This window comes from Protomyctophum bolini (genome assembly GCF_963924005.1).
Source record: "Protomyctophum bolini genome assembly, chromosome: 12".
NCBI lineage: Eukaryota > Metazoa > Chordata > Actinopteri > Myctophiformes > Myctophidae > Protomyctophum > Protomyctophum bolini.
This window is the reverse complement of record NC_137873.1, coordinates 26,404,711-26,419,649: the sequence shown is the minus strand read 5'-3', so window position 1 is coordinate 26,419,649 and position 14,939 is coordinate 26,404,711. Positions and strand designations below refer to the sequence as shown.

Here is a 14,939-nt window from a genome sequence, read left to right as displayed (position 1 = left end):
CAGGATTCTACTTAGTCTTGATTTCTGAATTATGACACTAGCATTACTGGTGAGTTGTTGCTCTGTAAGAACTACAGTAATATGCCAGTATTGTGTTCAATGATATCATTCTACTACAGTAAGGAAAGGAGTGAGTGAATGTCTTGTCGTCTTGGTGTGGCGTTTTGGACTCTTGGAAGGAGACAGAGTAAAGGAATCAATACCAGCAGTCAATCTTTGAAAAACCTTTAGAAATGTTTGAAATGGGCATCCTTGAAGGAACATACCTAGTGGCCAAAAAGAAAACGCTAAAACTATATAATAATAATAATCCTTAACAGAGGATGTAGCGAACATCACTACTCAAAACAATCATAATTGTTAAAGGAATGCCAGAAAACCTTACCATCAGCTCAGGCACGATGGTGCTCATGTCTTCACTGGAGAGAAATGTTAGATAAGACCTAGTTTTTATATTCTTCTTCATGGTAGTTTGCTTTAGTGTCGCTCTCACTGTGTAAGAAACAAATGCTGCATCCCTTAGATCCCCTACAAAGGATTGTGGCATGTCCCTAGACCGAAGGACCAAGAGAGAGAGAGAGAGAAAATAGTTTTAGGTGAGGTTATGTTTAAATTCTTGGGTATAAGCAAAAGAAGAAAAAAATAAAGTATAGCAAATAATTCAAAACACAAACAAAAACATCATACTTGTCAGGGAAGCGTATGTTGAATGGGAAGACATGGGAGCCAGCCGTGAGAACATGGTTGTCTGAAATGACACGTAGGTAACTGCTGATATCCACTCAAATATGCATGTATATACTGTACATGATGTGTGTGTGTGTGTGTGTGTGTATATATACAAACACACACACACACACACAAAAAAGGGGGGGGGGGGGAATATATATATATATATATATATATATATATATATATATATATATATACACACACACACACACACAGTGCTGAACTGTAAAATATGCATGAAAATAATGGAGAAAAAAATGATTTTTTTTAAAAGAAACCCAATGCTAAAAAGCTACCAACACCATCACATATAGCCTACAGTAGATAAAGTGTCATGGTGCAAAATTAAATGCAATCCTCAAAAAAAGGAGTTACCAGCAGTCTTAACAAAAAAACAGTACAGTGGGGGTGGCAACTGTCATCTCCTGGGACCCCAAATGACACCCCTGCACCCACCTTTGGCCTCTGGAAGGATGTCTTGCTGCAGATGGCAGTGGAGTTCCTTGGCGCTGTACACTTTGTTGTCAGATGTACTGTATTCCACCCAGGACACCTTGGTCTGGCCCTTCAACTTCACAGACAATGACAGTGTGAGTTTCCCTGAGACATCACCTCTGGTATACGTGTTACTGTTATTGTTGGGGTTATAGGTTGTCACACTGAAGGACTTCACTGGTCCCATTTCTGAACCCCTAGTAGAAAGTAGTCTTCCAATCCACCAAGTGAACTGACTGAGCGACTGAGGTGTGTAAATATATAATGCTTCATGGCCTGTTGCAAAACCCTCATTGACGATAAAGACAATAAATGAAACAGGAAGAGAAATTATACTGGTACTAGACGCAAGTTACGTAACTAGAGACTTCAGCAATAAAACATGTAGGCTAGATAAGATAGCCTAAGCAGTTGAGCAAAGAAAGAACAAGGAATTAAAACAAGGAATTGTGACCTACACATTGTAATGTCATTTCTGCCATGAGAACTAAAAAAGAATGCTTGCAGGATTTTTCCATCTCACCCTTCCTCGTCATAAAATCCTGATCACTTAATCGTTTCCAGGAAAGCCATAAATGTTTTGAAATCATCATAGGCATCTGTCCGTCAGTGATGACGAGGGATTGCTCAGACGTCTAAAAAAACCCAACTATGGGAAAGACTTGGCATTATGTCCAACAATATACAAATGATACAATATAGGTGTCATGATGTTTGCCTGGAACAGTAATTTAACTAAATAAGAAACATGTTTAATGTCATATTTGCCTAGGACAGTAATTGAAGTCAATAAAAAAAAAGTGTTGAATGAGGCTCTTCGAACTGAAATTCTGATGGACAAATAATGCAAAAGGGTGTTCCAAGATTACCATAGTGATTCCTCTTTTTTTTTCTTTACACATAATTGCTCTACATCCAATGTTATTAGGCCACAGCCAGTTTGGTTCCCCAAAACATGCTAAATTGGTTTTTTTGTAAGAAACAGAGTTTTAGTCTCACAATAGGAAGATTCATGCAATTTTTAAACCAAGTGGTGGTAATATAGCCTGCAATGTCAAATGGGGAGTGGTTAACCAGGCTAGGATTTAAGTCGTTAGCAGCACAACCTCAACACTTCAAGTTGGTATCAATTAGCGTGTTAACTACTTCTCTAATGTAGTAAAGTAATAATTCAATGAACACATAGAATGAGGTTTATTGTCAAACAAAATTATGCATTTTTACAGATTTCACGCACAGACAGAAAGAGAATGTGTGAAGCAGTTTCACTATGCCAGGCAGCAATGTGTTTTACTCAGCAATGCACTGGTATAAGGAAGGAATACAGCTTCCAGAAAATCTCTTTTGCATGTGCTGTAGGGTGTTGCGCTCCAATGATAGCCGTCTGCTAGTTTAAAACTACTGTTGATCTGCACCTTAATCCCTCTGGAGCTGAACAGGCACCAGATTCACAATCAAGATCCAAAGACTATTTTTCACAATTAAATGTGTGAACCCCAAAAAATCCAAAAGCTGAAATATGGGAGATATGTGAATTCTGTGGGACGTCAATATGCTAATTCCGTGGGAAATATGTCATAATTTGGGGTGCATATTATACAGTAATCTGTTTTACATCAGTTTCCCAAACCAAGAGTCGTCACTTTATGCCGGCGGCCTAACACCCAAAGGTATTTTAAGCACCGTCACAGACAAATTCCCAGTATCGGAATAACATCACAGGTTTTGCTATAGTTGTGGACTTAAGTCTTGTGATACCATCTCAATCATTTGGTATAAGGTGGTCATAAAACACAGTCTGAGCCGTCTTAAGTCAGTCTCCTTCACAGGACAAAAACCGAATGTTTAATATTATTGGAAGTCTTGGCACATGATGCTCGTGAGATGCTCGTTTCAAAAAGGGGTGCACCTACAGTATATTGATCTGTCCGCAGACTTTTGCCTTCCATAGTCGTGTACTAGAAGCGTAATCTTGTGTACTGGCCAGATTTAATAGACATTTCTCATTCTTCTCTTGGCTATTATGGTAGAACCAAGTGGACCCGAAAACAATCCCTGAGCAGATATTCCTGTATCAGTCATGTATTCATGTAGTTTATTTGGCAAATCCGTTTTGCTTATGACTAGGCCTTCTACTGAGAATCACTTCTCATGGGACCAATGCCAGATATAATTGCATTATTTCCTCCCAAGATAATCTACTCAACATATTTTCTTTAGATCTGAGGTTGTCAACTTGTCAGACTTTAGTCATACTAGTGTATGGCAGACGTGATCGGGTCTCTTTTTAAAGTATTTCCAAAGTCTTCTAGTACACGGGAGCCTCGGGAGGCACTAGATGTTGCCGGTTTTTGGTTTACATTACAAGAGTCACTGCTAACTGTACGTCAACTAGTAAGAAACAGCACTTATCAAATTTGGTTAAAAAAGGTTTGAGAATTCCTGGTATACTGCTTAACTTTACACCGCTCTACCACATTATAGGTTGACATTTATTATATGTACCTCACAGTACCTGGCATCGCAACACTCACACATGCTGCAGTCATACAGTAACAAGTGCAAGGAGCACTTTCCTTTATTGTGGGACATGTGGACCCCGATCTGTATAAACTGAGATCACACACAAATACTTGGTGTAAAAGGCGCTAGGTGGAGTAAGAAATAAGCTGTATTCACACATTCTGCCAAACCCATGCCGTCTCGTCTGTTCACATACAGATACACAACAAAAAATTAACCTTCATACACTTGCTGCTGTATGGTCTGTCCAAAATAGCAGAGCCACAAAGAGTTTGGTCGCCCCCATCTCTTGAACATAGAATGAGGTGCTGGAGGTAAACGTGAAACAATTTCCTCCATATCATCATCATCATCATCATGGTGATTGGTGAGGTGCTCATAAGGTCATTATGAGTTTGTTTCACTGGTTACTTACCAACAGCCATGGAACAGGTTTGCGACAATATGGCGTCCAGAGAAAATTATAACATCTAACTATAACATCCAAAGTATCTAAGGCTCTGCATAAGAAGCCCCAAACCCATCCCACCCCCTTTTCCCTCCCCAATTACAAAAAGACATTTATAAAAGGGCAAATTCAGAGGGTAGCTACTAGTACATAGTAAAATCCTCATTAATTTAACTTTGCGTGTACAAATTGTTTATTTTTACACTCAGAGTTAAATGAACACAATAGATTTTAATTGTGCACAAATATTAGAAGACAAACAGTTTGTCTGTTCCTACCAGGTAACCGGTCAGAAAAGCAGCTTGTACGCTACAGTATTACAGTATATTGTCTGTGAATCGTCGTTACATTACATGGATTTCTTCAGTGGTCTCTGCTGGCAGAGAGGCAGTTTAAAATTACGTGCCTGCCTACAATCATAGGTTTCCTTGAGAGACAACAAATGCTGGCATGTACCGTAAAGTGAAATGAACCTCTCAGTGCAGTGGGGGAAGTTCTGCATTTTGAGGTTGTCTTCTATGACTCAGATAAACTTTTGACAGGACCTAGTAGACATGTAGGTATGTAGGGCTGTAAGCAGGTGCTACATTCACTAAATGAAGGCACCCCTTCACACACCTCTTCAGCCCTGTAGACAAAACTGTACACAACAACTTAACATGGTTTGTGTTGTTGAACTATGGTCATAACCTAAATGACACTTGAGAAATGAGTTAATTGAGCCTGCTTCTCAAAAGTTGAAGAGACTATGTCAAATTCTGACCTCTCAGCTGCTTTACTGACCTGCTACCTTTCAACTACAGAGACAGAGAAAATGATACAGAGAATATAAAACAAAAAAGTTCTTCTTTTTACATGAGTTCGTTTCAGGAGCCTGCAAGCCCCGCTCTCTCCTTCCAACATGTTTTTAGCAGTCCCACTTTCACCTCGTGTGTGTGTGTGTGTGTGTGTGTGTGTGTGTGTGTGATAAGTGTTGATGTTTGAGTTTGTGTCTCTACTTGTGTTCTTTAGTTGGGGCAAAGTACAGCTCCATGGGTTTGTTAACTTTCCAGTACTTCTCACTGACCAGCTCCAGAGAAAACGAGCCATTGAGGACCTAATAATGGAACACAGTTTGAGAAGGAATGTGTTAAAAGCCAATTAATTTTTATCTCAGACATAAACATTACTTCAAAATAAGCTTCTTTTTTTTTTTCTTTCACTTGGTTCTGTCAACACGTTTAAATTCTAGTCAATGAGCCATAACTTAAGATACTGTCCCACCAAAAAGTGGAGGTACAATTGTGGGATTAGTTATGTTAGATTTTTTATTCAATTATTAACAATAATCATTATTTCTTATTCAATTATTAACAATAATCATGTTGATATTGGCTGGCGGATCATGAACTAGTATACTCAAGCGTGTCATGGTGTGTGTGTATGTGTGTTAGTGTTGTAGTACTCGAGTCCACAAATTTTCATTTACTCTCCGTCTCGTCTCGACCTTAATTTGACTTGGGACCAAGGGACTCGGGACTCTTCCCCCACTGAGTCGACTCGAGTCACAAGTCACTACAATGTAATAAATACATGCATTATACCCATACTATGAGCCAATTCACATTAGTCATAAGAGAGCGGTTTGGCCAAATGTGAAAAATAAAACTCGACCCCCCTCCCACACTCGACTAAAACACCAGTGTTATACTTACAGTAAACTGGTTTGCAGCGGTAGGTATGTAGATGGTGTACTGTTTCTCTGAGGCAGCTTCTACATTAACAGGACTGGCTTCTGCGTTTCTTCTCAGTTCTTCCAACGCCAGCCGGACAGCCAGATACTTAGACAGGTGGTCCACTGTAGCATTTCCTGATGTCTTTATGTAACGAGGGACAAACTCCACACTGGACAGATTGAGTTAAAAAAAAAGGGTTGACAAAGGACAGCTGTGAGAAAACCTGTTACATTTTTGGCCATCTTTTTAGACACAGAGCAGATATAAGGTGTACAGACGTAGGTACAGACAGAGACATGGTGCATTTATAGTTAGATTAAATTCACTTGAGGGAAACCACATCACACCTGCCAAGTTACAAGCTTTGTAAAATAACATGTTAATGATTAACATGGTGAATCACATCTTGATGACATCCTCAAGATGTGATTCAACATGTTAATGATTTTTTTTCAGACCTCCAGTTCTAGGAAACACAGATTGGGGAGACTTTTTAATAATTTCCACACAACAGCTCTACGGTATATTAATGACATAGTAAAATGTTGAAAATGAGTGGAATGCCCCTTTAAGGGAGTGTCATGCATGGCTTTTCCACTGATTTGTCCGACTACATTCATTCACCAACAGTTGGCAAAGGATTACACAGAGATATTTTTATTTGTCAAACTATTTTGTCCTGAACATGGAAGACGCACACTTTATTATTCACGATATCAATCGTCCATGCTATGAATTCAACATTCACAGCGCTCACTACCACTGTGCCTGACGCCGCATTCCGTTACTATAGTAACCAGACACGGCACATGTCGAGCAGTAACAACACTGACACATATCTGTCTAGCCAACTCTGAGCCTGGACAGGATTTCAAGCCTCATAAATGGTATAGACCACCTCATCTCCAGAACTCACTTAAATCGGAGCTCTGAGAGGGGCTGACATTCACAGAAGCAGAACAAGAAGAATGGCAAATATATGTACTGTATAGTTTTTCAAGAGGCGTCTACTAACAGTCCTTTATAATGTTCTTGGCAGTGACAGTGCACTGTGCAGATTTATTATCTTGGAAAATACAAAGATTGGCTCATGTATGGGAAGATAACTCATTAAATGTGTTGGAATAAGATCTGGAGTCTCAGGACATCTCTAGCTGATATTAAGTTAAACTACACCATCATCATCATAGTTTGCCCTCCTAAATCCCAATTATTCAGATAAACCTAAAGATTAAGCACTGCGAGTCGTTGTAGCACACAGACTAAGGACAGCCCCTATAGGGGCATGCTTTATTTGCTATAAAAGGTAAGAGAGGAAAGAGGTGGCAGTGTGTTTGTACCTGTTTTGAGCGTCGTCCTTCTCCATCAAAGTAGGATGCGGCCTAAAAACCAGTTCTATTTCGCTGGCGCCCCCTTCAATGACAGAATCCCCGCCCCCGTTCTCAGCTGCATTGTCCATATCCAAACCGCTGTCATCGCTGGTCTTTGTGCGCTTGATGCTCGGGCCTGCCTCCTGGTGGATTTAGACGGAACCCAGAGTTAGACAGAATGGACATAAGAACATCATAGTAGCCAAATTATTTTATCTGCCATCATTGGTGCTATAAGCTGGCTTTGGGGGGCGAGATCGGCCTAACGGAGATAGATAAATACACAGGTTAATGTGGATACACCTTATAATCTACATGGTTTGTGTTATCATCTACATCTGTACAACCTCACAACACACTCGGACGTGATGTAGCAGCAGCAGTCTTGCCGTCATTGGGTCTCCTACCTCTGCTCTTCCTGGTACAACAATAGCAGCTGCAGCTGCATTTTGCTCCTCTCCTCTATGCTTCTGTCCTGCATCTCCTTTGTTTCCTCTGCTCTGGCCTCCACTCATATCTGAGATTCCCTGCCTCACCGCCTGTCCTGTCTAGTTGGACATACAGTCAGTACAGTTGTATTTGGAAACATGGAAAAACCTTTTAAAAAGCTTGGCATTTCCAAATAAATGTGTATCCATTTGCTCCCCTTTCAAACCCCAACTAACCTCCTCCTCACCACCATGGTCACCACTTCTCTTTATGTTTTTGCTCAGCCAGTCTTTTAACCTTTTCATCTGAAAATTCAAACATGTGATTTGACATGCTATTAGTACATGTTTGAATCACGCACTGGGTGTCCCGTTTACATCCACTGGGTCTTAGCTAGCAGCTAACTAGACAGCGCCCTCGCCTCTCTGTCCATATGCTTTTCTCACAACCGAGTGAATTCACCTGGATTTTAAGTGTATGTATGCAGCACAAAACAATATGTTAGTTTCTAAAGAGGTAATACAAAGCCCTATCCTCTGATAATGCTTAATTGAAAAACATGAAAGAGTTGAACAATCGGCAGGGGCATCAACACACCTGGTTACTATGAACAGACGCGTTGCTACAGTGGGAGGAGTCTCCATTGTCCTCTGCTCCACTGCCGCCATTCTCAACTGTGTGTTTCTTACCACGTTGCAGTCTGTAACAAAAACACACAGTCATGCAATAATAATTAAACACCCCCACAGGACCTAATTTATCAAATGTGAGCTAAACAAATTTCCATCCCATGCGTTACTACATGCATTAATTTACACAAACTCATTCACCAAAGTTTTCATTTATCAGTTTGTTTGTAGAAATCTGAATAGATTCAGATTCTCCAACTGTTTGCATTGTATGCATAAAACATGTCTATAAAGCTCGTTTGTTCACACATTCCTTCCTGCCAGTGTAATGCATGAAAAACACAGAAGAGACCACTTCCGTCCGATCCGGAAGAGATAGCCCGCCATATTTGAGCCACATACATGTTGTGCATCATGTGTAAACTTTTTTTTTAATGCTGGATTAATGCTTATTAATCAAATCTCATGGATGGCACAGTTGGATACAATAGCTATTCAGTAGATTATCTCGTTCTGGTGCAGACACAAAATGACACAGATGCTTTGCTGCTAAACAACTTATAGGCTTTCCTATAAAAGGTCTTAATGGGTTAACTCATTCAAAAATAATCAGTGCCAGTGATTTTCCATTTTCTTACCTCACAAAAACCTGATTGCTGTTGCGTTTCGTGTGTGTGTACCTGGTCATAGCCTGTATTTTCAGCCCCTCTTCTATGCTGTGAGACAGAGCTTGCTGGTTGTTGTGTTTGCTGATGCGAGCCAACACCCTCTCCTGGTGAGCCTCGTACTCATCACGACTGGGGTAGATCTTACCTAAGACACCACAAGACAATCTCAGTAACCCAGCAACACATGCTGTCGTGCCCCATACCCTTCACAAGATCATGCACAGTCCTGTGGTCGTACGATATAATTAGGGTCATATTCAAAAATACCCATAGGATAATTATATTTACACACAGCCACAGAACACGATTGTGTGGTCAAAATGTTTTCCACTGAAAACTAGGGTATACCACATTAGAAACATCAGTGATCTGATCCATTAAAATAATTTCTACCTAAAAAATAATATATATATTCAATGTTTTGAAAATGCAAAATATAGTTTTGAAGCTTTAAAATATAGATTAAAACATTGTGATCTTCTTTGGATGTGCAACCAATCTGCAAATACCTAATCATATGCAACTATATTGTTATAGTTACTATGGAGAAAAAAAAGGCGATGACAGTAGTCAGTCATTTAATGTTTATCCTACTGATAATATAAGGTGCTAAAGTAAGTTTGACATGGTTAGAAATCTAAAGGTCCCCTTTCTGACAGGGTGTTAGGGTGTTTTACACAACATCCAGCTGATTTTGACCGAGCAGAGTTACATTTTGCAGCCACTTCAGGATATGTTCTGCGCATACCGAGATCAAACTACACTTTGGGTGTATTCGGAAATGCGCAGCTGGAGCGCACTCGCCTTTTAATTTGTATTGGAAGTGTGCTCGGTGTGCCTATATCTGAACACACCCTTTAAAGCATTAAAATATACTTACTGATCAGAGCATCAAAGTTTGGGTCTGGACGCAGTGACCTCTTGGACACTAGTTTCTTACGACAGGTAGGACACTCCTTATTACTGGAGAGAGAGAGAGATATTAGTGGGGGATATAGACTGATAGTGGGAATCGATGAACAACTTCTATTGATGGGCCTTTTGTCCTTTAAATTAAGTAGATTACATATTAATTTACAACTGGCTAATTTCACATTAGCAGTCTGGCCATAATTAAATGTAAAACAGAGCAAGCTTGCTTTCAATTCCAACGCTAATCAGGTTCTGTCCAAATTCAGCGGCCAAGACAAACGGCACTACCCAGATTTACACTTCACGGCCAAAGGGGTTAAAATGCTTTGCACAGCAGAGCTAAACAGGGCTAGACAAGGTGCCCTGGTGGCTCAAACAGTTCATACACTGACCACATAGTTAGCATACAAATACCAGTGTCAAATAACATGCTTCTGTCTCTGTGGTAACATCCCCATCTCTTCACCGTCAACAGCTTCAGGGCTTGTTAAAGAAAAACATCTTTATAGGGTAGTCTGGATTGCATAATGGGACCAAACTCACCCAGATCTCAGTGCAGTGATGATGCAGTCGGCGCAAAAGCGGTGTAGACATTCTTTGGTTGTCATGGTGTTCTTCAGCATGTCCAGGCAGATCGGACACATCAGTTCACTGTGGAGAGACCTGGGTGATACCGCTATCTCCAGTCCATCTGTTATGGCCTCCTGGAATCACAGAGGAAACAGGAATATTAAGACAAATGTAGGTTTGTTGTTCATTAATTGTAGATTAATGAACAAAGGTGCTGCAAAATATCTGCACCTCCATGCCATTTATTTTTTATTGTTATACATTTTTAGATGTTTTTAATTTATATAAAATTCTTGATCCACACAAACCAGATCTCAAATAATTATCAGCCAAGCCGGATAGTCTTAGACTATGTTTTTGGTCCTGTCCGTCCGTCCATGTGTCTGTCTGTCAGCAATTCATCTGCGGCACCCTTGGATTGTTCAGTGTGAAACTTTGGATGTATTCTCATAGTGGCACCCATTTCACATTTTGGTCTATAAATCTTGAACCATAGGACATAAATGAAATACATTTCTTCCTGCATTCCTTGGATCATGATGCAATTTGGGGGTTTCTTTAAAACTGCTCAAACAAATTGGTACATATAATCTCTGGAGTCATGTGATCAAGAAATATCACTCAAGATGTATCATACTCTATTCCGAGTCCGACTGGCTATGACAGATTTCCAAAATTAGCAGACCCTGGCCTGGTGGAGGCCTGCACTCCTGCACTAGTCTAACTTACTTCATTGCAGGAAAAATGTGTTCATAGTCATGTACATCACAGAATGTCATGTGTGCACTGTAGGTGTTAATAATAGTCTTTTAGGTTCGTCGTTATTGTGGATGCCAGTAGTAAAAGGGAAGTAAATAGGGATACAATGTTACCTGAGGAGTTCTCTGTAGTTCGTAGAGACTCAGTTCCCAGGTCTTACTCAGGGGTTGGACCCCATTGGTCTGAACAGTTTGGGTCATCATGAATACTGAAACACACACACACACACACACACACACACACACACACACACACACACACACACACACACACACACACACACACACACACACACACACACACACACAACCCCATCAATTTAGAAATCCTCAAAAGACATGTAATACATAAGGACAGACAAAAACGAAATTAAAAAAAAATCTTGTACATGAGCCATTTGTTTAAATTGTAATCAAATTGGAGCAGTCTGTGAGATGGTTGCTTCTTGTCTTCCTTTGAGATCTGACCTCTGGCAGGGCTTTAGTGCAGTACGACCTATTAAGGTCACAAATGTGGAATACATTTAGCCTTTCAACCTTCAATTAAAATGTGTGAACACTGCATTCTACTACAGTAGTAACGATGAAAGACCTCATTTCATCCATTATGGAAGTTGTATACTCTCATAGAAAAAAAAATGGTTTTTCTGTGATCTCTCTGTCTTTCACAAGGGGTATTAAGAGGATTTCAACTATTTGGAATAAATAAGGAAAAAATATTATATATATGAATCCAATATCTTATTCATAACGTTTACATGAATCTATGCTCAGTGGGATGCAAAAGAACATTCACTCATCAACGATGATGCACATCTGAATTCTTTTTTTTTTTTTTAAACATCTGTTTATTATGATTTTTGGCATATAAGCATTTCAGTAATGATTTAACCATAAAATTACAGATCGGACAAAAAATAGCAAAAGCACATCTGAATTCTGAAATTTGTTTAAGTATTAGTATAATCTGATATTTATTATTTACCTATCTTCACTTGTATGATCAGAAAGATCGGGGGGAGGGGTGTGTGGAGAGGATGTCAATAAACAATGCTGTTTTCACAACTCCCGTTTAAAAAAGTCCTTACGCACCAGGGAGCATTGTTTCTATGTTATTAATTTGCATCACCAGTCCCAGTGTAAGGAATTATCTTCCATTGAAACTTGTTGTCATTCGGTGGCAGTGTGTTTTGACCGTCAACCATCGGCATGGTAAGGAAGTAATTAAGAGTCCTAAGAAAATAAGTAAGTAACCAGGATAACAAGTAGGCATCTCTCTAAATCAGTGATGTAAATAGATTTTCAAATCAAAGTAATGGATCCCAGTAACCAGGGGTAGTCTTTTAGATGGGTCCCACTGGGACATTTTATGAGTTCTACTTCAACAACGTTAAGAGTACAGTATTGCATCCCAGGACGCCCGGAGGGTGACATGATTGCATCCTTTCTCAATTTAGTGGGTCCAAGGATGCAGGCTATTTGAGACTAATATAATAGAATATAATAAGTAAACTATCAGTGCCACATTTCTACCAGGCACATTAATCTCTGGATTGAGATTGTAACGTCTAAATAATATATGGAAAGAATAACAGGAGGGAAAACTGGGTAGTTGATAATAAATGAAATTGAAAACATGGCTAAGCCAACATGTTTCAACTGCAACCTTCATCACAGCCAGAATTGGGGGAAATGGGGTTCTGGATGTTCCTCAGAGCATGTTTGGTACTCAGATTGGGTTTTAATTGTTACAGGGCTGCAATTATCGATCTTAAATATGTTGTCAAGTTCAAAATGATATATACAAAATATTAATTATACTGTTGTCATCAATATGAATCCACCAACAGACCCACATTGTTCGTCCCTCATAAGCAGTTGTCATAAGGATAGAGAGCTTTTCTAATAACAACAAACATGTTTTTTCTAACAAATGGCCCGGTGTCTAAGGCTAGTCAACATTGTCATTGTGTTTGGACGTCCGACACATTCACAAAACATATAATAATTAATGTTAAATGTCAGCTCTCCCATGATGCCACACCTCCCAATGAAAACTGGTATATCCTTAGCACTGCAACCATCCCCCACTTCTGTATCGCAACATAAATTATGTTTCTAGAGTAGACCATTTACTACATACATGTGACTGAGTAGTGAGTGACCGAGTGGTTTGATTGATAATTGGGAGTAGGGGTTGAGGCAGACGTGTTTTTAACTACCGGTATTCCTCTTCGGCAGCTGGGGGCACATTTCAGTAAATAGACAGATCCCAACCCCCATACATAGCTTACACAATGTGCATGTGTTGTGTAGGAAGCTCGGCTAGTTCGTTTTGAAGCTCAGTTTATACTTAGCCAAGCCAAACGTAACGATTGGTAAAAGAAAAAGCAGCATCAACATGTAATCAGTTGACAATACAAATTTTTAATTTACGTTTAAAATACGTTATTTTTTGTCGAGCGACACGGTCGTCCGACGAAGTCTAAATTAGCCTTTAGAGGCTAGCTGCTTTTCGTAATGCTATCGACAGACATATTCAAGTTAAAATACAAGAGAAAGATGCGGCATGTCGACTATAGGGCTCAAATTCGTGGTTTTATGTAAGTTTGCAGGATTAAATACAAACTATAAATAATAAACTGCAGGCGAATGGTTGTGTATAATTGGCGCTGTGACAGAGGAAAAAACAACAACAGAAAGAGGCGACGCACGAATCCCCTTTGTGCTTTACAAAATGACGCTTCCACCTTTTCGACACCAATACATCAATATTTATAAACAATTATTGTCCCACGATCCAGTCTACTGTGGGTTACGCTGTCTAACTGTGATTTAAAGAATAATGTTTGTTTATACACTTACATTTCTGTAAGATCCAGCAGATCCAGCTAGCCACTGTGCGCGTTATGGCATAGGCATTAGGCAATATGGCGGATTTACCTGTCGCGGTGCATTCTGGGAACTGTAGGCAATGTGCCAAAGACTGAATCAACACACGCTCGCAGCCTCATACGCACACACATACACGCGCGCGCGCGCGCGCACACACACACACACACACACACACACACACACTGTTCAAATGAGCTTTATTGGCATGAGAAAACATAAGTCTTACATTGCCAAAGCAAGTGTCAAAATACAATAAATAAAGACAGTTGATCGTTATGTTATAATAGGGTATAAAGCTTTTCTGAAACAAATAGCAGCATTTTTTTGCAGTCACTTTGGGGCAAATAGCAGCATTTTTTTCTCAAGACTTTTTAAATAGTATACACAAATCTGATTTAAGATGCAGCTTTGTTTACATACATGTGCAGTTGCTGCAGCAGTAGAAGCATTTGCTTTTTCATTTGGTCATGAGCACACCTGGAGATTACATGTAAATCCTATTGCATTATTATGTGAATTTACCCATGGGGATGAATAAAAGTAAAGTCCTACTATAATGTTGCCACTAGATGGCATCAAAGTTTTAATTTGTTGTTTGTGTTTGGATCACTATGGTTTGGAAGGCTATGTATGCAGTATGCGCCCTAAACTTATTAGCCATTTAGTCGATCTACATTGACACGTTGTGAGCTATTTTAACTATATTTTAAAATGTTTATCAAAATAGTAAAAAATGGAAAAATAGTTTAGGGATAGATGTCTCTATTTCTGTATCCTGTATCCAGTCAGTCAGAG

The 14,939-nt window shown here is 39.5% G+C and overlaps 1 protein-coding gene across 4 annotated transcripts; it reads right to left on the bottom strand.

The window, feature by feature from the left end:
- Window positions 1-2,404: 2,404 nt before the first annotated feature.
- Window positions 2,405-14,180, bottom strand: rnf2 (ring finger protein 2). 4 transcript variants are annotated; one of them, XM_080779202.1, is made up of 11 exons: window positions 14,115-14,180; window positions 11,364-11,458; window positions 10,465-10,625; window positions 9,890-9,972; window positions 8,980-9,154; window positions 8,310-8,412; window positions 7,949-8,017; window positions 7,691-7,831; window positions 7,254-7,426; window positions 5,893-6,082; window positions 2,405-5,294 (listed from the first exon to the last, which is right to left on the bottom strand). In XM_080779202.1, the coding sequence occupies exons 2-11, from the start codon at window positions 11,451-11,453 to the stop codon at window positions 5,193-5,195; spliced, it is 1,287 nt and encodes a 428-aa protein (XP_080635328.1). In that variant the 5' UTR covers window positions 11,454-11,458; window positions 14,115-14,180; the 3' UTR covers window positions 2,405-5,192. The 4 variants fall into 4 exon arrangements, with proteins under 4 accessions (XP_080635328.1, XP_080635329.1, XP_080635330.1 ...); XM_080779203.1 differs by having other exon boundaries at window positions 9,022-9,154; XM_080779204.1 differs by lacking the exons at window positions 7,691-7,831; window positions 7,949-8,017.
- Window positions 14,181-14,939: the final 759 nt, after the last annotated feature.